Source organism: Brachypodium distachyon, chromosome 2 (assembly GCF_000005505.3).
Source record: "Brachypodium distachyon strain Bd21 chromosome 2, Brachypodium_distachyon_v3.0, whole genome shotgun sequence".
NCBI lineage: Eukaryota > Viridiplantae > Streptophyta > Magnoliopsida > Poales > Poaceae > Brachypodium > Brachypodium distachyon.
This window is the reverse complement of record NC_016132.3, coordinates 50,117,150-50,141,568: the sequence shown is the minus strand read 5'-3', so window position 1 is coordinate 50,141,568 and position 24,419 is coordinate 50,117,150. Positions and strand designations below refer to the sequence as shown.

The 24,419-nt window shown below is 45.3% G+C and overlaps 4 protein-coding genes, 1 long non-coding RNA gene and 1 other non-coding gene across 7 annotated transcripts; 2 read left to right on the top strand and 4 right to left on the bottom strand.

Moving 5' to 3' along the window:
* The first annotated feature begins 206 nt into the window (after window positions 1–206).
* On the top strand, window positions 207–292 carry TRNAY-GUA. The gene is given in 2 exon segments: window positions 207–243; window positions 257–292. It is a non-coding gene; the product is annotated as a tRNA-Tyr (tRNA).
* Window positions 293–1,076: 784 nt separating this feature from the next.
* Window positions 1,077–2,782, top strand: LOC100829185 (metacaspase-9). The gene has a single exon (XM_010234057.3). It carries the CDS (start codon window positions 1,187–1,189, stop codon window positions 2,240–2,242), a length of 1,056 nt encoding a protein of 351 aa, XP_010232359.1. The 5' UTR covers window positions 1,077–1,186; the 3' UTR covers window positions 2,243–2,782.
* A 774-nt stretch (window positions 2,783–3,556) lies between these two features.
* LOC112271156 (dynein light chain LC6, flagellar outer arm-like) lies at window positions 3,557–4,362 on the bottom strand. Its single transcript, XM_024460220.1, has 2 exons — window positions 4,121–4,362; window positions 3,557–4,012 (listed from the first exon to the last, which is right to left on the bottom strand). The coding sequence occupies exons 1-2, from the start codon at window positions 4,256–4,258 to the stop codon at window positions 3,866–3,868; spliced, it is 285 nt and encodes a 94-aa protein (XP_024315988.1). The 5' UTR covers window positions 4,259–4,362; the 3' UTR covers window positions 3,557–3,865.
* Window positions 4,363–5,527: 1,165 nt separating this feature from the next.
* LOC100824290 (nucleobase-ascorbate transporter 2) lies at window positions 5,528–9,269 on the bottom strand. Its single transcript, XM_003569812.4, has 14 exons — window positions 8,669–9,269; window positions 8,487–8,584; window positions 8,231–8,407; window positions 8,055–8,155; window positions 7,861–7,936; window positions 7,668–7,727; window positions 7,341–7,525; window positions 7,057–7,153; window positions 6,881–6,967; window positions 6,730–6,788; window positions 6,542–6,633; window positions 6,380–6,457; window positions 6,112–6,272; window positions 5,528–5,982 (listed from the first exon to the last, which is right to left on the bottom strand). The coding sequence occupies exons 1-14, from the start codon at window positions 8,757–8,759 to the stop codon at window positions 5,770–5,772; spliced, it is 1,575 nt and encodes a 524-aa protein (XP_003569860.1). The 5' UTR covers window positions 8,760–9,269; the 3' UTR covers window positions 5,528–5,769.
* Window positions 9,270–10,931: 1,662 nt separating this feature from the next.
* LOC100823984 (SAP30-binding protein) lies at window positions 10,932–17,249 on the bottom strand. Of its 2 annotated transcripts, none has more exons than XM_014899100.2 (8): window positions 16,419–17,249; window positions 16,269–16,326; window positions 14,562–14,818; window positions 14,237–14,438; window positions 12,326–12,445; window positions 12,129–12,223; window positions 11,923–12,041; window positions 10,932–11,231 (listed from the first exon to the last, which is right to left on the bottom strand). In XM_014899100.2, exons 1-8 carry the CDS (start codon window positions 16,851–16,853, stop codon window positions 11,156–11,158), a joined length of 1,362 nt encoding a protein of 453 aa, XP_014754586.1. In that variant the 5' UTR covers window positions 16,854–17,249; the 3' UTR covers window positions 10,932–11,155. The 2 variants fall into 2 exon arrangements, with proteins under 2 accessions (XP_014754586.1, XP_010232358.1); XM_010234056.3 differs by having other exon boundaries at window positions 16,409–16,431.
* A 1,661-nt stretch (window positions 17,250–18,910) lies between these two features.
* LOC106866204 lies at window positions 18,911–21,690 on the bottom strand. The gene is made up of 2 exons (XR_001406167.2): window positions 20,970–21,690; window positions 18,911–20,247 (listed from the first exon to the last, which is right to left on the bottom strand). It is a non-coding gene; the product is annotated as an uncharacterized LOC106866204 (long non-coding RNA).
* Between the last annotated feature and the right edge of the window lie 2,729 nt (window positions 21,691–24,419).

Below are 24,419 nucleotides of genomic sequence, written 5' to 3'. Positions count from 1 at the left end.
TTTGGGTACAAACTTCATGCATAAAAGATCGGAAAGGAAAACCCACTGAACTCAATTATACGTAATGTATTAAATAAGATACATACGTTGTTACGACAATAATCCGACCTTAGCTCAGTTGGCATAAAAGATCGGAAAGGAAAACCCACTGAACTCAATTATACGTAATGTATTAAATAAGATACATACGTTGTTACGACAATAATCCGACCTTAGCTCAGTTGGTAGAGCGGAGGACTGTAGTATTTCCAGATCAATCCTTAGGTCACTGGTTCGAATCCGGTAGGTCGGAATTCTCTTTCTGTTATTTTATTGCATCTGATAAATTCATGTGTCAGTATTCATTGTCGCGACAGTCTTTAACAATCTTGGCAAACACTCGCGTACGAATACCATGGATCGAACCATGCGTAGAAGCAAGCGCGGTGCAAACAAATCGAACACTGGTTGCAAGCTAGACGCGCACTTGACTTGACACGGATGCTAATTAATTAAGCAGATGGGTCGATGCAGTTAAGGAAACCAGGCTTTTATCTGCATCTGCATCTTCATCGACTAATCAATCGCTTTTATCTGCAGTTAAGGACACAAATTGCATGCTTCAAAGGCAGTGGCAGATGTTTGTGTGCAGTTTATGGCTTACACATTTCTTGCACGCAAGCAAGAGATCTCTCCCCCACTTCAAAGCAACGAGTTAATAATATAGGACTTGGACCTCGCGACGTAATTCTAATCCTGCCACAATTAGTCTGCTCTGAACAAACACTTCTCTGGGAAATGGCTTATCACAGACGGTCGGGCAAAACTAATTAAGCAAACCATTCCTCTGTACGTGGATTATTGCTTTTAGCACCGACGGATTTGGGTAAGCACGTGACGACTCATCCGGTAAGTGCCTGTGTACAATGCTGTGGTTAATTAATTGATCGATCGAATTGGCAAGTATGAAAGGGATGGCATATAGGAATGGTTTGCTTAACGCAAGCACAAACGTACATCTCTTGCGTTGCATCCATGATCAAGCAACAGAGAATCAGAGATCGATCGGTCGATCATCCATCTATAAAACGGCATTCAATTCAGAGACATTGCTATAGGCATCCCATATCGATCTCGTTCGCGAATCACATTTGTAGCAAGTTAGCAACCGATCGATCGAGCCACTAGCAAAGGAAATCAAGAACAGATGGAGGGTGAGAACAAGGCGAAGACGGTCAAGAGGCTGGCCACGCTGGTGGGCTGCAACTACGCCGGCACCCACAGCGAGCTCCGCGGCTGCATCAACGACGTCCGCGCCGCCCGCGACACGCTCGTCTCCCGCTTCGGCTTCGCTCCGGGCGACATCGCCGTCCTCACCGACGAGGACCGCTCCGAGTCCGGCCACCACCGTACTCTTCTCCTGCCGACGGGCGCCAACATCAAGCGTGCGCTGGCGGACATGGTCGCCCGGGCCTCCCCCGGCGACGTGCTCTTTTTCCACTACAGCGGCCACGGCACCCTCGTCCCTCCCCGCCCCGGCCACGGCCATGGCCATGAAGAGTCCGAGAAAGACGAGGAGGCGATCGTGCCGTGCGATTTCAATCTGATCACGGGGGCGGATCTCCGGCGGGTGGTGGACATGCTGCCCCAGGGCTCCAGGCTGACCGTGGTGTCCGATTCGTGTCACAGCGGCGGGCTCATCGACATGGAGAAGGAGCAGATCGGGCCAGACGTCTTCGTCCCCGACGCCGGCGAGTCACTGCAGCGGGCGCGCACTGGACGCGCCACGCGGCGGTTTCTTCCGTACAGCGTTTTGCTCGAACACCTCGCGGGCGTGTCCGGCATGGCCGCCTCGGAGCACCACGCCGCTGACCACCTTCTCGCGCTCTTCGGCGTCGACGCCAGCGCCAAGTTCCATTCCCACGGCGCCGCACAGGCGCAGGCGGCGAGGCGGGACGACGGGGGGATACTGCTGAGCGGGTGCCAGTCGGACGAGACCTCGGCGGACGTGCCGGCCTGGGACGAAGGAGGAGAGGCAGAGGCGTGCGGGGCGTTCAGCAGCGCCGTGCAGCGCGTGCTGGCGGCGCACGGTGCGCCCGTGAGCAACCGGGAGCTCGTGGCGAGGACGAGGGCGGTATTGGCGGAGCAGGGATTCGAGGGGCAGCACCCGTGTCTCTATTGCAGCGATGCCAACGCCGACGCGCCGTTCCTTTCGCAGGAGGCGGCGGCGGAGGAGGTGAAAACGGCCGCGGCGGCGCTGTGATTCGCGCGCCGCCCGGGTCCGAGGCGCGCTCGTGCGACCATGCGTTCCTTTTACAGTTCCCGCGCGAACGGCTGATTCAAATAGGGGGGCAAAACTCATGTGTTGCTGCGAAACAATAAAGCCAGTTGTTCAGTTTACTTTAGCACCGTTATCTCTCCGTCCACAAATAAGTGTACATCTAATTTAGTCTTTAAGTCAAGAAAAATTTAACTTTGACCAACTTTGTTGAAAAAATAGCAACACATATAAAATCAAATCGGTATATTATGAAACTACATTTCAAAACGGATCTAATGATGCTGATTTGGGGTCATAAATGTTGCTACGTTTTCCAAAAAAATTGGTCAAACTTTGATATTTTTGACTTAGGACAAATCTAGAAGTACACTTATTTGTGGACGGAGAGAGTACAGTAGTAGTGAAGCAGTTACCCGGATGTTCCGGATAGAATTATACTCCTACGTCGTTTGTTATGGTTACCAACATGACACTGATTTTCCATGTTAAAGTTATCACCATGAGAATTAAGTTTTTAAGTTACATTCCGCTGATATAGTTGCCTGACTTTTGGGGTAAGATTACTAATCGTCAGTAGTCTGGTTTGTAACATATTATTAGTTTGATAAGTTTGAGCTTGTAAAAAAAGTCCAAAACATGCCAAAGTGATTTATAGCGTTGAAAGTTGAAACCGGTGTAACTCATGCAGTATTGGTTGATAACATTTGAGCTCCAACAAAAAACAACTATACATAGGAAAATGAGGTCTAACTTTGAAGTTTATAATTACTTGAGAATTGTCCGGTAACCCATATGTTAACATACCGTTATTAACTTCCATGTTCAGAAAAACTTACCAAAACATCTGAAGTAAAATTTAATTTCCAAGCTGATGACTAATTATGAATAAATCATGTAACTCTTGTACTAACTTTTAGCTCGAAAAGAAACATCGAAACATAAAGCACTCATCACAACGAACTCGACGGTAAAAACACATCGTAAATCGGTGAAAAGATTTGAGCTTTAGTTTGAAATAATACGGTTTTAGCTCCAGAATATTTGGAATTTTTTAAATAGGAGATAATGTTTAATAGCATAAGTTTTTCTGAGTTATTGTTTTGTTTTTTGGGCATGCAGATTTTGCTCAAAAATTGCATCGAGAGAACAGATGGATTTTTTTAAAGGGAAATAAAGGTCAGGATGCTGCGAAGCGTGTTAACCGAAAAAAAAAACAGGTGGCTTTACTGGGCCGGACGGAGCCAAAGTCTAAGATCGACGGGGACATAAAAAAAAATGAGGTACGAACAATAGGCGTGCTACAACAAACCAAACAAATTATTTCTCGATCCAAGAGAACAATTCGGCAAATTATTTCGATGTATGTACAACCAAGTTGTAAAATCAATCCCACGCTTCAACGCTTTCACGCCCTACTCGCGAACTGCAGCGCGGTCGCACCAGGCAGCTGGCAGCTGCATCTAATCTTGCAAGCACATTTCGCTTTCATAGTAACCGCCGCACCGTAAACCATCAAGAGATCAAGAGACCACAAAGAGAAGACGCTCCCCGCAGCAGCGCAGCTGGTTGCTGCTAAGCCTGCTATATATGGCCGAGGTCCCTATTTTATTTTTCTGCGGCGCCTTTGAACACGAGGAACCTGAGCGACTCCAGCCTGAAGTATATGAAGCTCCCCTTGTTATGCGTGAAGTAGCAGCCGAAGCTGCAGCCGACCACGCATTGCCATCCTGGGCCATGGACGGCGTCAAACTCCTGCGCGCAGCCATTTCGAATCGATTCGTTCAGCAAAAGCATACTCCATCTTGCAAATTAAGCAGCAGTTAGTGTTGGGGATTGATTATTAGCAGCTAGCGTGCTGACCTTCTTGATGTGAGCCGCGATGCTCCGGCAGTCGAGGACGTCGAAGCGGTCGAGGGCCTTGGACGCCGCCGAGGTCGCCTGCAGCTGCATGTTCGCCGGCATGTCCGTGTCCTCCACCGTCGCCTTCCCTTCCAGCATTTTTTCCCTTCCTCCTCCCTGTGCTGCTCTCTCTGTATGATAGGTTCGAAACGAGACGGAGGTAGAGAGAGTCGAGATGATGCGAGCAGATCTGCGCGTTCCTTACCCTTTTGTAGGCGGCTGCCGGATAGGGTCATGCGTCCACGTCAACATGACGTGCTAACGACCAGCTCAACGGAAGCGAGTTGTACCGGATAAAACACTAGAGGCACAGGTTGGAGCTCTGATTGATTTCTGGAACTGGAGATGCTGATTTTTATTTTCCTCGTTCTGAAATAAAACGAGTAGGGAGTGTTCGTTCTCTTGGCTGAAGCTGGGCGCCCGGGCGCGTCGCTGGACTGATTAAATAATCTTCATCCTGATACAGCAGTTCAGAGAGCTCCTTAAGCAAGGGGTTGTCGCATCGATGAGTTAATTTAGTACGAATAATACTCTTAACGCCTATCCATGCTGAGTTCTCCACGTAATCGTGAAGCTGGAAAGTCACCGTAGTGATCGAATCTCTGCTTCCGCGTACACATAAGAGTACCTATCTCATCAGCTGCATCTTTGCTTTAAAAACATGTGTGTGGTACAGTGAACTCGATTGTTTGTTCAGTCCACCCTCATGGAGTCGTGGTCCTGTAATTTATATATCCTTGGAGCAGAGCGAAAGGACGAGATAAGAGAACAGAACAGCTCCATGAAAAGGGGAAACTCTGACACGGAGATGAAATATTATTCTGAAGTATTATTCTGAAATAATTTATGCTAATTGGGTGCGGCGAGTTTCTCAATGGAAATGCGGCCCATGATAAAATTCTCTTTCCGAGCACGGTGCACGGGCCACGGCCGCCTATACTATGTCGCTGAAACGGCCCGCTAACGCGTGGGCATTATATAACATGGTATGGCCTAGCAACCAGCCCAACTGCGCCCAGAAACGCACAACACAGGCCCATCAGCCCCACACACCCGGCACCTCCTCCTGGTGAACGCGGAACGCCGCAAACGAATATCCCACGGCCGATCCGATCCGCTCGGTTGAAGCACCGGGACAAGGGGGCCATCAGAGCGGCGGCGTTTACAGTTTACTCACTCGGAGCACGCTCGATGAATAATTGGCCAGACACTCGCTGGTGTGGTGTCCGCCGTCCGGTGCGCTTCTCAGGGTCCTCACGTAGTACGCGCCTAGGTGGAGCGTGCGCATTCACCACCCGTATATGCTCACTTTGCGATCCCGTTATATATGCTCAATCAATCAAGCCATGAATGGAATCAACGAACAGCTAAAAAAAAACACCAACTATATTATCACAATCTACGAGCATAGACATACAAAAATAAATAACGAATGGAATCAACGAACAGCTAAAACATCTAACCCTCTCTATTTTGCCTCTGCTCAACATTCTGAGTTGTTTCAGACAAACACGCGGCAGACGATCACATCATTCATCATCAGACAAACTCTCTTTTTCTTTTTCTTTTTCCCTCATCAATCCCCTCCCCACTTTGACTTGACGGTTTGTTTAGGAGGGAGGGAAGAAGCGGTTGAGGTTGAAGGGCAGGCTGTAGAACTCCTCGTTCCTGGTGTCCCCCTTGAACGACCGGAACTGCACCCACCACGGCATCCCCCGGTCCTTCCCCGCGTCCTTCACCTCCAGCGTGTTGTCCAGGAACACGGCCACGATCAGCCCCACCGTCGGCGGCGACGAGAAGATCGCGTTGATGTAGTCGTTGAACTGCATTTCATTTCAGGTCCACCACAAACACATAGACAAAAGAATCAGTAATTCCATCCATATAAGTGGAGTTCAGACAAACACGCCCAGTTAGAAAAGAAATGCTGTGTAAACGGTAGGGAGACAGACCCATCCAGCTTTTGTGTGCGCAGGACCACGTTGAGCAGCCATGCTGTAGCGGAAGAAGTACTCCGGCACAGATAAGCCAAGGAAGATGGAGACGCCCACGATAAAGAGGTTGCGCATGGAGTTCATGTTGGTGAACTGCAAGAAGGAGAGCCCCACTGCAGCTGCAGTGTCAGACAAAGCAAAACAACAGCGGCTTTTGATTAGAAACAACCAGACAGTCAAAACTGCATTCACTCGGCAGCAGATGGTGCAGGGTAGGGTAACCAACCAACTAGCCCGAACAAGACGCAGTACACGGCAGCGAAGATGGTGAATGGAATGGAAGCGAACAGCGCCCCGAATTTTCCTGCAGCAGATAAGGAAAGAATTTCAGGAAAACTAGTTTGTTCTAAGTGAAACTATCTGAAGACATTTAGTTCAGGTAACCCACCCAGCATGGAGAAAAAGATCATGAAACCAGCAGAGATTTGTATAACGCGCCGGCTCCCGATCCTTGTTGATCCTAATAGCCCCACATTCTCCCTGCATTGTTTGTTACCCATAGTATCAAAAGTCTGGGATTTTTGTCTTCTATTTTTTTTTGTAAATCTTCATCATGAAATGAATGTTACTACTCACACTGAGACAGTGGAGCCAGTCCCCGTTCCAAATAGGCCACTGAGGAGGATGCCGATTCCCTGTTGTTCATAGAGTATTTGTCAATTTTCCTGTTTTGAATAGCATTCATAACAGAAATGAATAACAAACATGGGTTGAAGATAATATTTACCTGCCACCCGATGCCTCTGCTCAGGATATGGGCTGGAGGTGGAGTCGCACTTGCAAGCCGTGCTGCAGCACTGTAAGAAGCTGTGGACTGTTCAACGGACACATTGTTAATTAGTATCAATCCTACCACGAATAGAACAGAAACGGCTCCGGCCAATGAGTAATTAGGAGTATCACCTCTATCAGCGAGATCAAAACTGCAGACACCATACCAAACGATTGGCCAGCACTGAATGTTGGTGCCCCCCATTGCAGTGGATATGGGATCTTAATCCTGAAATTAGTAATACAAAACTCAACTAAAGAATAGTTTAATAATGATATGACTGAAGTACTAACTTGAATCGGATGAAAAAGATTAGCATCCGAGGTCAATAAGTTCATTCGATTTTAAACCCCTTCCATAAACGAGGGACCAAGGAGATCATAAACTTGACGGAAAAACTGTGAGAATAACTAACCATGGGGCGGAAGAGATCAGATTGGCACGGTCAGTGCGGCAGTTGTTCTGAGTGACCTCACTGCTATGTTTATACGCGCCACCAGAAGTGAGGATTTGAGCATAGGCCCAAACCAATGCGATACAAATGAACAAGGAGAATCTTTCCAGTATGGGAATATCTCTTATCTGTATATTCTTCAGATACTGATAAGAAAAAGAACAAAAGGGTGCTGTAATTAGCAATGCTCAATTTCTTAGTCTAAATTTGGTTAGCAGCAAAGACTTGGGTAATTTTTTATTTTTTTTGCGAAGAAAAGACTTGGGTAATTGGAGTTGCTGTTCAGACCTGGGAAAGCACAACAAATAGGATCAACATTGGCAGGCCAACCTCAACGCATCTCCCAACCTGAGACAATATGCAACATCAGTGAAATGAACGAACTATCCTCTCTTGTCTCGACAAAATACACTGCATGTTTTGCTTCTTGTTGGGCGAACTGAGAAAAACCAAATGCTGATTCCGAGCAAGCAGTACGTACCACAGGGAATCCTCTTTCAAAAAGGCCAAAACCGAGCAGCGCGACCACCGGCGCCATCCCCAGTGGACTGAAGAATCTGAAAGTTACACCCATGACCCATCAGTACAGCCTAGGCAATGTCAAATCTGAACCATGCAGCAAGCAGCCATGTTCAATGTTCTAACATACTGCTAGTACTTGGCAATGTAAAGTACCTGGAGAAAATACCCCACAGCTGGCTGTAACCCAGAATGATCTGAATACTGGAGGACACTATCAGTGCCCCCTGTATGGCCCTCATGCTTTGGAGGAACCTCTGCTCAGATGACTTTGATATTAGACCACCTAATCAGAAAAACACTGGAATGGGCGGATAACAAAAATTGTTCACCTCATGGTCGTCAGGTATCCCTGCGAGCGACGAGTCCTGTACTATGGCCATGATCGGGACCACGAAAGCGTAGGAGCCGCCGATCACCGTCGGCAGTCGCGTCCCGAACAGCGACTGCAGCAGCGTGTTTATGCCGGTCACGAACAACAGCGTCTGCACCACCCTCACTCTGTCTCCCTGCAACCAACCCATCGAAAGAATCAGCAAACAAGCAACCCAGCAGCAACCAAGGTGATGAAATGTAAAGGGAACTCACATCTGTACCACCCATCATTGGCACCAACACCGCCGGGATCATCACCGCCGTGCCCAGCGCCAGGATGTAGTGCTGGAAGCCCAGTATGATCGCCTCCCCTGAAGAGCAAAAGAACACACAAGCTTCAGAGTGGAATCGAAATGTAAAAGGCTGATCCATGGATTTTCAGCACGGAGACGCACCCCATGGAGGGTTGGAATCTATGCAGTACTCGAACCCCTGGAGCTGCTCCATGGCCGGATGGCTGATCTCCTCCGGCTTCACCTCTGCCATTTCTTCTTCCCCCCTTGTTGACAACTCGCACCGAGGCCGAGAAGGAAATAGAGAAAAAAAAATGCGAAAGAAACACGCCGGCCTCTGTGTTCCTCACACGGCACGATTTCACCTCGCTTATGGAGGTGACCACCGCACGCCGCCGACGGGATGATCCTCGTGCACCCTCTTCTTCTCTGCCTTATCGCGAATGCGAGTGGAAGAAACAGCCAAACGGACGGATATAGCAGGCTTGCTTCCACTCCTCCTACTACTACAACACTCCCAGTGGCCTTTGCAAGGAAACCAGGACGAAATCAGTTGGGGAAAAGTCGCGAGGCGAGCAGCGCCAAGAGCAGCAATTCGCACTGTTGCCAGCGTCGACGGCTACTGGCGGACGTCCTACTGCTGGTCGCCAGCCGTTCTTTGTGTCGTGGTGCCTCTCCTTTCTTTCTTTCCTCCCTCTCCCCCTTCCCTTTTCCTTTTATCCTCGGGTTGCTGTTGTTCCTGCCGGGTTAATGCTTTCTCTCGTCTTTGAAGGGGGCGGTGTTCTTCTTCCCTCCTTCAGGGGAACTGGCCGTTGGAATTTTTGCCGTGACCAAATTGCCCTCCGGCGTCCCTGGTATTTCCCTACCAACATGACCTACCTAGTACATGGACTGATCTACGCACTGTAGGTCTTTCCTTTTCTTTTCTTTTCTTTCCTTTGAAGCGTGTCGTGGACTCGTGGTCTCCCCCGTTTTTTCTCTTCTTCTGCTACATGCTTTGAGGACCAAACAGCAAACGTCAAGTAGTATACTTTAACCCCGCCGTAACATGCAGAACGGGTAAGGTAAAAAATTCCGGTACGGGTATCATTTTGTCATTGACTCGCAAGGAACGGAACATCTTGGACGAAGGGGCACCGCTACTCCGTACGCACGCACGCACGTACGTAGATCCTGATTCGCGCCGCTTTAAACCACCGGATGGGACAGTTGCTCCAATTAGATATCCACAGCGGCACCTGACGGCCTGGTCAAAGGTACAGGGGATGCTTTGTAATTTCTCGCTTCTTAAAATGGGGCGGGCGCGTCAGCTCGTCGTGTCGCCGGCAGTAGAATACTGAGCCCGAGAAGGGACAGACATCACACGAGCCGGGAGGGGAAGGGAAAGGGAAAGTTACCGTTGGGTGCGGCGCTCTCTGCGTTGCGTTGCGCGGCGTGTGGGGCGGACGATTGGTTGTGTTTGTTATCGTGGGCAGGGGAAACGCAGCAGCACCCGGCGGCTCGTTCGTTTGCCTCTGGGAGTCTGGGCGCCTCCGTCCGTGCCTCCCCACAGGGCCCCATGGGAAAGCGATCTGAGATGCCCGCACGGACTCCGGTGCACCGCTGAACTTGTGAGAGGCGCGGCTGCTGCCTGCTGCTACCGTGGCCTACCATGGGCCCTCGATAGGAAGGAGGAGGTGGAGTTAGAAAGGGCTCCGGTTTTTACTGGCGAAATTCGTGGGTTATCACTCCACTGCGCTGCTGCGAAAGGGGACATCTAATCAACAGCAGGTGATTTATTACTTACCCGCTGCAGGCAGCCAACGGGAAGTCCCTTCACTTCACTGTGCTGCTGCACTGGGCTGGGCGCTGCTGCACTGCCAGATCTCATCTAGGGGGTGCTGTCGTGTACGTGCTGCACTGTGGTGAATTGAAGGACAAGCGTCAAGTTTGTTAGAAGTAATAATTAATGGCAGGGCCGACGGTTCCTTGCCGGTTGGTGGTGGTTCCACGGTACGCCGTTCCAGTTTGGGTAACGTTTAGCAGGGGCATCGAGCCATCGAGTTACGGCTTGCCTATGCCCTGCGTTGAGCGGCTGCTGCTTGATCTTGTCTGACGAAAATGTTGTGCGTACTGCTGTTCTGACCGTTTGAGTTGCAAGACTGTTCAAACGGTTGGACCAGGAAATTTCCGTCGGTCTGGGAGTGTTGCCGTGTAAGGATTTTGGCTACCTATCTATATGTTCACAATATCTGCAATCACTTGTACATGATGCAACACATTGTTCCACACCGACCTGCCCAATCGGTAGCAATGTAACATTCATACAATACGATCAGACCAGACCAGACTCCTGAGAAGTCACGTGAAAATGACGGGACCGGGATTTGGAACCGTTTCATACCGGCTAAATATAGGATGTTTTAAGTGTAATAATGAAGAACTATTCAAGCTTGAGAAATGCCAATACTAAGATTAAAAATCACAGTTAACAGAACCACTGCATTGGTCCCTATGAGTATTACAGTTGCCCCCCTTTTTTTTGTATGAATGCATTTGTGTTAGCACTTCTGCCTTTCAGAAGTTCATCGGATCAAAAACTGGTTTTCTACATTACAGAATTATGTCAAACCACTCGATGGCACATTCCCAAGAGAACAAAATATAACCCTAAGACCTTCTGTCTGATTTGTCTGATTTATAATCACTTGTCCTCCTCTCTTCAGCTTCTCTCCTCTTCTGTTGACTGAAAAGAAACTCTTAACTGTTAAAATGTTAAATTTACCCCAAAAGGGAACAAGGACACAGTACGGCGGGCTGATGGAATTTATCTTGGTACAAGTTGTTCAAATAAAACCTTATTCAGCATATAGTTATTTTGTCGTTTTACATGGTTACAAAATAAGCTGAACCTTTCACCGTTGCATTAAAAACATTGACCAAGTAATATGCAGTGAAAGTGAAGTATTTCACCATCAATCATAGTACATTATATCACATGGACACTGCAGATTTCATCATGAAAAAAGTGAGGATATGGAAACAAGCGTAATTATACTATCAACATTTCCATTGGCTGATTTGGTTGACATACATATTTTGTACCAGCTAGAAAGAAGGCAAGTACATTAATAGATGTCACTTGAGAGTTGGGCACAAGAATTAAGAGTACTGAGTGAAATCTCAATATCGTCCTTCAATTATTTCAATGTATCTCTCTTTTCTCTCACCAAAGCAATAAATTAACTCTTTCCTCCTCAAAAGCAATGCTTGCAAATTGCAAACAAAATAGGAGTTAGGCTGTGTTTCCATTGCGGTACATTATGATAATCCCATTTGTCCAACCAACTTTTGACACTAAAAGGATCTATCCTTGAAACAGAGTGAGTATGCACGGATTATGACGGAAACAATTGTGCTGAAACAAGAGAACTTACGCAAAAGCAGCATATCCAGCAACAACATTTCCAGAAGGCAAAACTGCAGCAGATCCACCGGAGGCCGACATATTGTCATGTCCACTAGGAGCTGCAGGGTTTTTAATATCACCATCAACCTAGCCAATAACAGAAAAAACATAAGTCGGTCATACACATGTTGATTACAAAAGAAGGTAAATGCATTGGGAAAGGGAATTAACAACCTTATCCCATTTTGACTTTTTGTTTGGCCTAGTCTCTTTCTGTACACTTTCTGCCGATGCCTGAACCGATGCACCAGCTGCTGCTGATATGGCAGCTGCAACACACATTGTGAGCACCAGAACTTTAAAATACAAATTTGCCGGAAGGCAACAATTATTTGTCAAAATAAAGCACGTTGCTCATTAGTGCAGCATACCTGCAATCTTCGTTATCGATGAATTAACTGGAGGTTGTACTCCCGAAGAAATGAAATCGACTTTCGGATTTCTTTTCTTCTCCTGGTCCTTCCTCTCAAGTTCACGCTTCATATCAGCTTCTGCAGACAAGTAGGTGGAACATGAAAGATGAGATTGAAATATCCTTGGATACCAAAGCAGAATGAACTGAAACAGCCAATGTTGATACTTGCACAAAACACAGAATGGGACAGAACATGCAAAAATAACTTATGCCTTATGTAACATAATTAGCTCTGTAGGTTGTAAGGGTCATCCCCAACGGCCAGGGCTGAAGGTGGTGAGTGGGACTTGTCACCGGCAGTAGAAGGGTAGCAGGGAAATGTACAAGGATTCAGCAGGTAGAGGGATTTCTTATTGTTTGAGAAGTAAAAGGTACAATGCCGACTGTCCTATATAGCGCTTGTAGATACGGCCGCAAAAAGCTCCAGGCTTGTGAGCCGGTCAAACTTGACACGTATTTTAGCCCGACTCATAAAATATGAGCAGAGTACGAGCACTTTTTGTAGCTCGGTTAAAATGAGCTGAGTTTGAGCCAAAGCTAGCTCGCACAATTTTGACTCGGCACAGCTTGAGTTAAAATAGTTGGATTATTTCAATGTGGAATGAAACTTTGAATAATTTGTTATATACATTCTTTTGGAAATTGGAGTGCAATAATCTGCTCTTTCATATAGCCTACACGTGAGACCCTGTAGTCTTTAGCTTGCAAACACATGTATCGACAATAGAGAATGAAAATTTTACGTAGCATATTAATTGGACCATGAAAATTTTCAGTTGTTTATCCGGCTCGAGATCATTATAAGCCAACTCTAGCTCAAGCTCAATTGTTTTTCAATATTAGCAGAGCCAAGTTTATTCTAGCTCGCTCGAACTTGACTTTTTTTGCAGCCCTAATTATAGAGACCTAAACTTCAACTCAAACTTGTAATGGAGAAATGCAACATTGAACTCATGGAAAAGGGATGCTTGGACAGAACACAGCGCCATTTCTTAACCCCATGCTCATGGCAATCACCTTCTTGATCACCTCAATAAACAGCGGGCCCTTATCCTTAACCAGCCTACCTGTCAAGCCGATCGCCGGCATGACATCCTCCTTGTCTGCGACGAGCATCTTGGAGCAGAACAATTTCCCCCAAGGAAGCGCATGGCTTGAGCACCATGTTTGTCAGTGCCATTGGTGATGACATTGCTGCGTTAACAGGTACCAAGTGCATGGTGAAGCATACCTTGGGCAGTCCCAAAAGAACTTGGTCTCCACCTTGGGCAGTCAGCTCACAACAATGACACCTTGGGCAGTCAGCTCACAAGTTTAGGGGGGTGACAGATCCCAATGTCATGATTCCTCTTCTTTGTTTTGATCAACAGGTGACTGTTACTCAGTTTCTGTAAGATATGGTACGTTTGTGTTTCTAGTTGTGATGATTAACAGGAGATCAAAGGTGATCTCTTCATGTTCTAGGTGGAAAAAGAATAGAACATCCGGGTAATTCTTTACCAAGGTCTAGGTATCTGCAATTGCTGCCTCAAAAAAGGAAATTGTGGCTTTGTCACTTTTATTTGATTTTGTAATCAGGCCCGGCATTTATTCAAAAGTTTGAGGCAACCTGCAGAGTGGTGTAGAATTTCATGTACCTTACAAGCATATGGACACTCCTAAAAGCTAAAAGCAGTTTGCATGTTACTTAGTGATCACACCCCAGAAGGCTGGGTGTAATGCAACTTCTATTTATTTCATTTGCATGACCGAATAGGTGCTGGTATTTACCATGAAGGAAACTATACTCAATTGTTCACATATCTTGCAAATAATAAGATCTGGCCCAAGAGGATAGCATATTGGATCAGAAGTGACTAGAACATACCTATCTCATCATAGTAGTCACTTTTATCATATCCGTACGGATCGAAAACATCTTTACTGAAACAGGACCCTATCTGATCAATTTCTTGGTACCGCACAGCATGCTGCAAAAAGTCAGGATTCCTGTAGTCCTTCCTATTGCGCACCTCAGCATTAAAGCTCTTTCCAGCCCTTCTGTATGCAAGGAACTTGTTAATCTTTTGCTGCAGGAAAAGCAGCAAAACATCAGTAAGTTATAACAGATCAGCAAAATATTTCAGAATCTAGATAATAGAGTTTTAATGCTGAAAACAGTGTGTGAACAGTTATTTGGTCAACAAGATAACCTGTAATGATGCAGAACATTTTGTAGCCACGGGTGGGGGGAGGAAACGGCTCAATGGATCATCATTCTGGACATTAGTAGATATATCAGAAGCTTCCTCCACCCTAGCATCTACAGTTTCTGTTCCAGTTGCATCCATAGCAACATCTGTCCCTACTTGGTTCTGCTCAGGTGCATCGGAGTGCTGAGATCTTTCTGATATGGTGTTGGGGGTCAGAATATGAACAGTACGTGAGAGAAGTCTTTCTTCAAGATTCCCTACAAGACAGAATTGAAATATAAAGCAAAGTGGATATCAGGTATAAGTGTAGATGTTGCTATGATTCAATTTTCCCAAAAGGTGAAGAGATACAGTAACTAAACTTAAAACACTTCTACACATGACAGAAAGATGTACGACGAACAGCAACAGAAGTGAATTCGAACATGATATCAAGAGTTCCCACAATAAATCAATAAAAGAGAATGCATGCAATCTTTTACTGCACATCTAAAGTTGCTGCTAACTGATGATCACAAATGAAAGTTGGAAGAGAATGTAATATTATAAAAAATGAAGTCCCTTATTGTGACACCTCTAGTACACAGTCTGCCAAGGGATCAAGTGTTCCAAGTTCGAGTTAGCAAGCAAATGTACCGTATACAAAGTTTAAAGAATCAACACATATGTTGCTGATGGTATTAGTAGCCAAAAGAACAGAGCCTAAACGCATATCTGGAACATTTTCTTTGTTCATAACTATGTCTTCGCCTCTTCTTTATCACATAACTTTGAACGAAAAAGTAAATATTTCAAAAGTTCCCTCGTCAAACATTTTGCTTAGACAAAAAATATCATTACAATCTAGGGAATAATATGTAAATTTTGACCTATTTCCATACAAACATTAGCAATAAAACCATGTATTACAATTACTAGTGATGAAACATGATATTGGGCATCCGTAATTTTTATGGAGTTCTTCATGAAATATTAAAAAGTGTGCTTCAATTCAATCACACAATGTCTGCCGTCTAAGTATCTAACCCAGAAAGACATACATAAATTCTACAAATGAAAGCTGGGTGCAGCAGGTGAACCTCTAGCCAACAAAATAACTAAACCAGCTCAGATATAGGATAATCCGATATTACAGTTTTTTTCTTTAAATGAATGCCTTACGGGTAACACTTCTGTGTACATCAGAACCCATCAAAGTTCAAGTCTACCAAACTGTAACAAGCCAAGGATATAGAATTGCCCAAGAACCCATCTGAATGAAGAGCACAATCAGGCAAGAAACAGGAAGTACAAAACACAACTTCCTCCGTTCCAAAATAGAGTGCGTTTTGTTTTGTCAAGACAAGCCTTAAATTATATACGAATGGAGTAATTGTTGGTCAAACAGTTGTACTTGTATTAACAAAACGATATACACCTTATATTTTGCAACTGAGGGCGCATGTATGATGGGTCAAGGTAACTGGAAAAATCATCATACTCCAATCAGGTTCCAAACTATATCTAGTAGAGTTACAGGTTTTCTGGTGTGCCTTTGACCTTCTGTCAGTACTGATGGCATAACCATAATCACCAACACCCAACAAGGAAAACTCGAAATACTACAATTTCTGCAAACTAACCATACACATTGATTTGTGCAGGAACTTAGCAATGCATACTGAACATGGCACACGGTAAGAACTGTAAAGTGTGCTTATGGCTTACCCTCAACCTCCAGAGCATCCGAGCCAAAACCACCTACACCACTCATGATCTCCCCATCCTGCAACCAAACCGCAAGTAACAGCATCGTCAATTTAGAAAAGCAACAGATCACAGCAGCATTACTAATGACGTACTCCTACCCAGCTCTACCTCCTGGTCGGGCGACATGGCCATCTCGTCGTGCGCGTAATCCACGATAGCAAGCGCCCCGCCACGCGGGGGGCGCGGCAGATCGGCCGGCGGCGCGGCCAACGGGGGCCGAGGAGGGGAGGCGGACGAAACCGCGACAGACGGAGACGAGCGGCGCGGGGGCAGCGGAGGAAGCCGCGGCAAGAGCTGGGGGCTCGCTAGGGTTTTGCGGTCGGCCTGCCCCTCGGAGAGGGGAAGGGACGGACGCTCCGGCGAAGGGTCGGGGTTCGGGTTAGGGTTGGAGCTCTCACCTCCGGTTCGAGGTGACGTGGACGAGGAGGTTGCCGCGGCGGGTGGCGCCGCGGAAGGGGGTCTGGGCTCGTCGGCGTCCTCCTCTTCCTCGTCATCGTTGTACATGGAGAACAAGGCGGCTATGCCCAAGGTGTTTGACGCCATGGCGAGGATTAGGAAGTGAAAAGAAGGGTGGAATTTCGGGAGGAAGCGATGGGAGGGAGAAGGCGGAAGGATTCGCGAAATACACGGCGATTGACTGCGAAGAATGTAGGAGTTTACGAAATCGTGAGTTCGACTCGTAGACGAGACGACGATGGGGTCAGGCAGGTGAGTAAGTAGGTGACGGTGCCACGGCTCACGGCCCACGGCCCGCGGCCCAGTGTGCAGAACTGCAGGCTCGTGTCATTCCTTGTTCGGTTGTTCCGATTCGTCAGTCCCGTGTCCCGTGGCTCCCCGCACCGCTTCCTTTTTTTTTATCTTTCCGCGTGGGGTTGATTTTCCGCGAATTGTCTCTCGCGGCCTTCCCGAAAACTCACTTTAGTACTTTTAGTACTGTTCTTCCTTCATTTCATAAAAATTGTCGTATTATGTTTTGATCAAGAATTATTTTATTAATATGCAACATATATATGATACAAAATCATAATTATTAGAAAGTACTTTTAAAGACGAGTCTATTGATATAAATTTTATGCATGTAAAAACACATATTAATAGAGTTATCGTTAGTGAAAGCTTTATCTTAACGAAACAAAATACGCCAACCTTTGTGAAATGGAGGAAGTATATCGTAGAGCCTGTAAATTTCAAAACATCCATTCGACGTTTATGGCCTGGGATTTTCCTTGGTATCACAAGATTTCTTGAAACCAAAAGTTGAAACATGGAGGTGCCGTAGAGTAGATAACATGGCTACTGGACATGAAAATTATACAGGGAAGAACCAGATAGAACGGATAGAGATACAATAAAATAAAACATGGTAAAAGTGGTTAAGGAGGTTTGATACGTGGTTAAGAAAGATTGTAGTGTCTCTTTTCATTTCCAGTTAAGCAGTTAGTACTCCCTCCGATTCTAAATTGATGTCGTTGTTTTAGTTCAGTTCGGAAGCTAGGATGTAATCAAACTATCTTTTCGTAAGACAAATAGATCCCTGCATACTTTACTCCATGATGAAGTGTTAGTCCTACTGGTTTTCAGAAGAGCATGCTGCTACTAATAGGAAATGAAGTTAGGGCATTATCAGTTTATCAATGGACAATGTGTTGGAGTCGTTGTGTTTCATATCCATGCAAACTAAAACGAATCGTTCATAGACATACAGACGATGTTAGAGCAAGTCCAGCGGTTCACCCAAAATTTATCCATATATCTAAAAAATGAGGGAATTCCCTAAAAATATTCTTCCCTAAAAATTGTTCAACTCAAGTAGTTCCTCTAAAAGATCTCCCCTATTCTTTATTTTAGAATCTTACGTAACTACAAAAACAAAAATGACACATATATATGCATATGACAATACCAACAAATTTATAAGGGAGGCCTCCACCGCCCCCAATCTATAGGGAAGAAAGAGGGGGCGAGTCGGGAACGCCGATTTTTCGGGAAAGAGATAGGAGAACTACTGGAGAGCCTTTTTTTTTTTTGCCTTTTGTCCCCTAAAAATGCTATTTGGGAGGTGATAGGGGAACGGAGGGAGTATAAAACATTGAATGTCAAACTACAAAGACAATTACACATTTCTAAAGCGAAAAATTGCACAAAACGTTTATGCATAGTTTTAGGCGTCAAAATGTGCAAATTTTCTAATTGTATGTTTCTGAACCCAAAAGTTGCACACGGAAATGCTGTCCGTCCAATATGCGAGTGTTAACAGTGGCAAAATACTACTCACTCTGTCCCATATTAAGTCCCGAAATATTACATGCATCTAGACGTATTTTAGTACATACTAGTTAAGTGCCCGTGCGTTGCAACAGAACAACAACACTATGTATACGATATATTTGCAAGACAAAGACCAATAATTGTCTCCACTCTTCTCTATTTTTTGACCTTCCAAGTGACATTCCCGAATATTTGCAGTATGAAATATTGTTGGATTAGAGCTACTAAAAACAACAAATACATATATTACTATTTTAGATCCACAGGATTGTGATTTTTGCATAGACCAGAAATCAACGTATTTTTTGACGAAAATTTATAGGCACATAGTATAAAGCTATACTACACTGGAAAAAACTCAGATTTGTTTCAAAAAAAATATATGATTTTACTACGCGATGTTGTCCAAGAATTGGAAGTACAATTATTAATTTATTTAAACACCTCTCCCATTTTGAAAAATATCTGAAACAATTTTCAGTGACCTTGCCTGAACTGCTTAAGCGTGGATTCTTGGCCAGTTACTGATTGGAAGCACACTCTTATTTTTTGACATGCCGAGTATCTTCTTTATAGCCTCCTGAAACTGAATGCATGCATCAGCTGGAAAAGTTATTATCATGTTTCAAACAGTACATTAGAAAATTAAGCATTGATTTACTTAAATATATTTGGCCAAGATCAATATTTTCATTCGTCGATAGTCCATTGCCAATGCTCATTGACTGAGGACTCTAGCCTTTTGAATGTGGAGTCAGGGTTATAAGATCCAGTAAATAAAGAAACAACATGAGCGGCATTATTGCCCAGAACATTTGAATCATCAGCTTTGAGCATGGCCAAACATTTGTTAATCTTATTTGTCTAAAAGAACAACTACAAAATGATGACAAAAAGAATACGGTGAAACAGTGCTTACCTGTCTGCAAATTTCATGTAAAGAATCAATTGCTCAAACAAAAGTTATCTTTCAGTAGCTTGTTTAGTTCTTCTGGAATCCTTCTCGCCATAACAAACTATTGGAAAGAAACCAACACATTTCTTTCTCAATCGGCTGAAGAAACCAGATTGGTCTAGGATGGTATACTTACACTGGAACCTAGATCAAACATTTCATTCTTAATCAATCACAAGTCAACTCAGCTGATAGAACATTGATGTTGATTCTTGCAGTTCAGGTGGGGTTTCCTTGTTCAGTTATTCTGAAATCCTTCTCACCATAAAAAACTATTGGAAAGATACCAACACATTTCTTCCTCAATCGGCCGAAGGAACCAGACTGCAAAAGACCACCAAGAATCAGCTTCCTAGAATGAGCATCATAATTTAATTTACTAATTTAATTAGCACGTGTTTCGTTCTCATCTCTCATGCACATTCAGAGGTTCACAAACTCAATCTTGTAGTGCTGCAAAAAGAACATGCCTTAACAATTTAAAATACAGCAAAGCTGGGAGTTAGGCAATACAAAAGTATCATATAACTCTTGGTATAAAGCTTCAAACAAGAAATTTCTTTCCTTATTTGAGGTCACATTTTGTTGCACCAAAAAAGTGACTGTACATCTAGCTTAGTTGGCCACTCAGCTCAATACAACTCCTTCCAGGTTCCTTCACTAACCCTTGCTTTGTTATGAACCTCCTACAAATCTGTTGCCTTCTTCCACTTCCTAAACAAGTGAGCATATTTGCCATTAGAACACGATGATCAGAATTATGAGGCGTTAGGTTAAGTGATTCCTCAGATACCAACTCCATTGAAGAATTGGCACTATGAACACATTGATCTTCTTGAAGAACCCCTTATAGCTAGCAGTACTATTGTACTAAGATGACCAGCTTTACATAACAAGTCAGTTATGTACATATAGTGCTCACTGCTCCATAGATTGTTCAATACCATATTCCATTGTCAAGCTGCGAAAGCACTGAAGAACCCCTTATAGCAGTACATTATAGCTTTGTTTTTAGTACTCCTACTAACAAGTAGCAAAGGTAACTACAGCTTCAATTCAGGTAGCAGATATTAAAGACATCAATTCACATGGCAGATAAGATGTAATGGTCTAGCAAAAGAATATATAGCTTATCCTATTTGCTCCAAGTATGAAATTGTTAGACCAAACCCACACTGAATATTAACACAACTAAGAGATATGACTATTTTTTCTGCAGTTTGTGTATAATCTTGATTCACAAACTCAATCACCAAGATGGATTTGATCGACTTGTTTATTCATGACCAGATTCATTCGAGATTGATCTTTGCCACTTCAGACCCAATAAAAAGAAAACATCCAAACTTGCATTAATTTTATCACATAACCTGATCGACCGATTTCATGTGCAGCAAGCCAATGATTGATTAGTGCAAGGGAATAAGCCGATTTACCATCATACAGGAGACTGGCTGAAAGCAAGGAGCAGCAGGGCGAGTCGGTCGGCGGCCGGCGGCGCGGGCGTGCGTGGTGGAGCAGGGGCTCGGGCCGACGAGGAGGATTGGCGGCACGGGGCTGCATCAAGGGCCCCGATCCCTAATCCTCCCTCCCCCTATCTCTCCTGTCGGCCTCTCCCTCTCCCAGTCCTCCCATGCGTCACCAGGGCCAGGCGCCCCTACCCCCCGATCCAGTTCTCCCGTGCCCCTCCTGCTCCCTCTTCTATACTCCACCCTTCTCTCCTCCCTGCATTCTCCAATCCGGATCCCATGGAGGCCGCATCCCCATGGATGGCTGCCCCGGATCCGAGGAACGGCGACCAGGGCCCCGAACCTTGAGGAGGAGGAGGCCACCCCAATCCTGTCATCGCCAAGGCAGGACGACGACGGGAGACCTCAATCGGGATGGCCGGCTAAGTCGTCATCGATGTGCTTGGCCATCAGGGCGTTAATCGTGGTCAGATCCCATGGAGGAGTCAGGTGCGGGATAGGAGAATGGGAAGGGCGGAGGCAGATGAGGGTAAGGGCGGCGGCGGAGGTGAGGAACCCAGCGGCTGCCCGCTGCGACGTACGGCAGATAAGAGCCAAGGGGAAGGGCCTCGATGAATGGGGCGGACCGAAGGGGTGAAGGGAAACGTTTCGGGGGAGGGACGGGGGAGGAATGGGCGAAGAGAAACGTTTCGGGGGAGGGACGGACGAACGTAAGTAATTACCAAACTCGAAATTAAGTAATCGTAAAGACAAAAAGATATGTCAATTTTTAAACAAATTTGAATCACTTGGTATAATACGAAATACAATATATTGTCATTAAAAAAGGGTATACCATAGCATAAGGTCCGACGGCGCAGAGACTGTTTACATCAAAGCCCAGGTGACAATGACATAAAGATTGTCATAGCTCCGCCATACAGAAGAACGATGCCTTTGTATTTCTGTTTCTAGGCCTCTGGATTTGTTTGTAACGGTCAGTGGCACCTAACTATTTTATGAATCGAGAATTTTTATGGACGTAATTACCTCAAAACAAACAGGGACAAGCAAGCAGTGTTTCCTGACGGTTCAGCATGTCCATCAACCCGAAATGGTCGCGCTATGGAATCTGATCCAGGTCACGAAAGGACAGCTTTCTTTTCCCAGTGGTTTTAGTCGGCATAGCTTTGTCTTTGCAGTCGACAATCATGTGAGGTTTCTAAAACAAAAGCCATCCGAACTTCCACTGAGAAAAATACAAGTTACCTAAACAGTTCGCTAAATGAACAAAATTGTGCCTAGGCACGACAGAGTAGCTTCCTGTAGCTTCTACAAACACATGACAGCCTAAAACTAGCCATCCTCGTATGTCCTTGTCTTGGCTTTACAAGCAGGTCAATTCGTAGCAGGAAAAAACTTGAAGAAAATTCCCAGTACATGTTTGTCCTACTGTAGAAGGCAAGGACTGATGTTGACACGTGTGCCTTAGATAGATGATTATATTCCATTCGATTCGTTTTCATCGGTATTCTGATGTCCATCCTTTTTTCCGTTGCATATCTATCAGAGCCTCAAAAAAGATCTGGCGAGTCGTATCCCTGTATGGCATGCGATGTTTTTGAAGCCTGAGTGAAAAACCTTCCGATTTTTTTGGAAACAAAATACCTTCTAGGTGATGTCCCTAATTGCACATGAAACAATTTAATCCACACGCTCCAACTAAGCCCAAGTAAAAAAAATAAAAGTAAGCCGAAGTGCTAGAGCAGAACGCTTTTGCCGTAGGTTTCACGTCGCTCCTGCAGCTTGGACTTGAAGGTGAAACACGTCGACAGCACGGTGAACTAAAGCCTTTCATCAGAAAGAAGAAAAGCACGGTGAAAACTCAACCGTGTATTTTTCTGATAGTGGGGTAGTTCCTTGCACGTTTACGGGTGAGCGGTGCACCGCATGCCCCGGCTTCGCGTTTCCGTTACTTGTTGCCTCGTTCGTGCGCCTCTGTCACGCACTGCACTTGTGAGTGGTCCACGCGAACGCACGGCCCGCGTCGTCGTTCGGTTCACGCGGCCGATCCCGCGCCTGCCGGCCTGGTGCACCGGACCCGGGCCGGCGCCGCGCCCCCGCCGCGCGACGGGCTCGTGTTTGTTTATTTACGCCTTTTCTCTATGCTCCTGGCTTCTGGGTGAGCAGTATAGCTGTGGATGCTCCATCTGTCCGCTCTCTGCCAGCGCGACCGCTGGCCGTGCGCCACGATGCTAGTCACGCCACCGCGCCATCTCTTGGTGTTCAAACCATCGACACTTTTGGAATGAAAAGGACCGCTTCCACTTTTTCTTTTGAAAATAGTTTCCTTTTGATTAAGAAACAGTAGTCTAAAATTCTTCTCGGACGGAACAATGAAGAATGGTGAATGGACGGAGCATTTGGTATTTCGGTGCGAGGGCACACCGCACACCGGGTCACCGGGAGAGCTTGACTGACAACCTGGGGTACTGCTGGCAGCCTGAATGCCTCATGGCCTGATCTGCTCTCTCGTAACGTACATCTCTTTTTTCGCCTCTTTTTTTAGGTACCTCGCAACGTATCTCTTTTCTAGCGTAGTAACGTATATATCTCTCGGGAGGTGGGATTTTCACGTGGAGGAACTTCGCAAAGCAACAGGTACCGTCCTAGCATTATCAAAACTTCTTTTGGGACAAAATTTGTTGAGGTATGGTGCGCTCACATACGAAAGTACCTGGCTTCGGGTAGCCTCTGGAGGGGAAAAATCAAAGTGGTTGATGATACTCAACAAAAAGAGTTGGGGTTGCATAACTTGTGGACAATTATAAAAAAAGTTCTACAACCTTTTTGTGATATTAAATACTCCTATGTATTTTAAATATAGCCTCAGTATAGCTTAGCCAGTTAGACCCTCTAGTCTAGGAAATATGAAATGTAGGTCCTATATGAAGCCACAGGGAGGAAGTAAGGATTTTTATCTTCTTCTTTTTAAGAGGGAAGTTGATGAATTTTCCTAAACAAATTAGAACTTCGTCAAAAAAAGTGGCGAGCGGATCCGATTCTCGCTTGTTTAGTGATGTCAGGCTAGGGTGCGGTCTCCTTGGATGGATGCGACATATATAGCCGTACGTATCTAAGTTATCCCTCTCAAACACACAAAGGACTTCCCATATGATATAAGTATGAAGTAAATACCAATGGTGTCAAAGTTGAAAGAGCACATTAATATGAATAATATACCATATTTACTTCCTACTTGAGTAATTAACAATAAGGCGATGCAACAAGTGAGTGGGCATTGGTTGCATGCAACAAAAGGTGACATGCCGCCCCTTTTCAAGCAAGTTTTGTCCGTGTCGGCACGGAATAGGCAGCCGTCACGCAATAACAGAAAGAGAAAACCTAGATATACGTCTATTTTTAGTAAGGAAATGC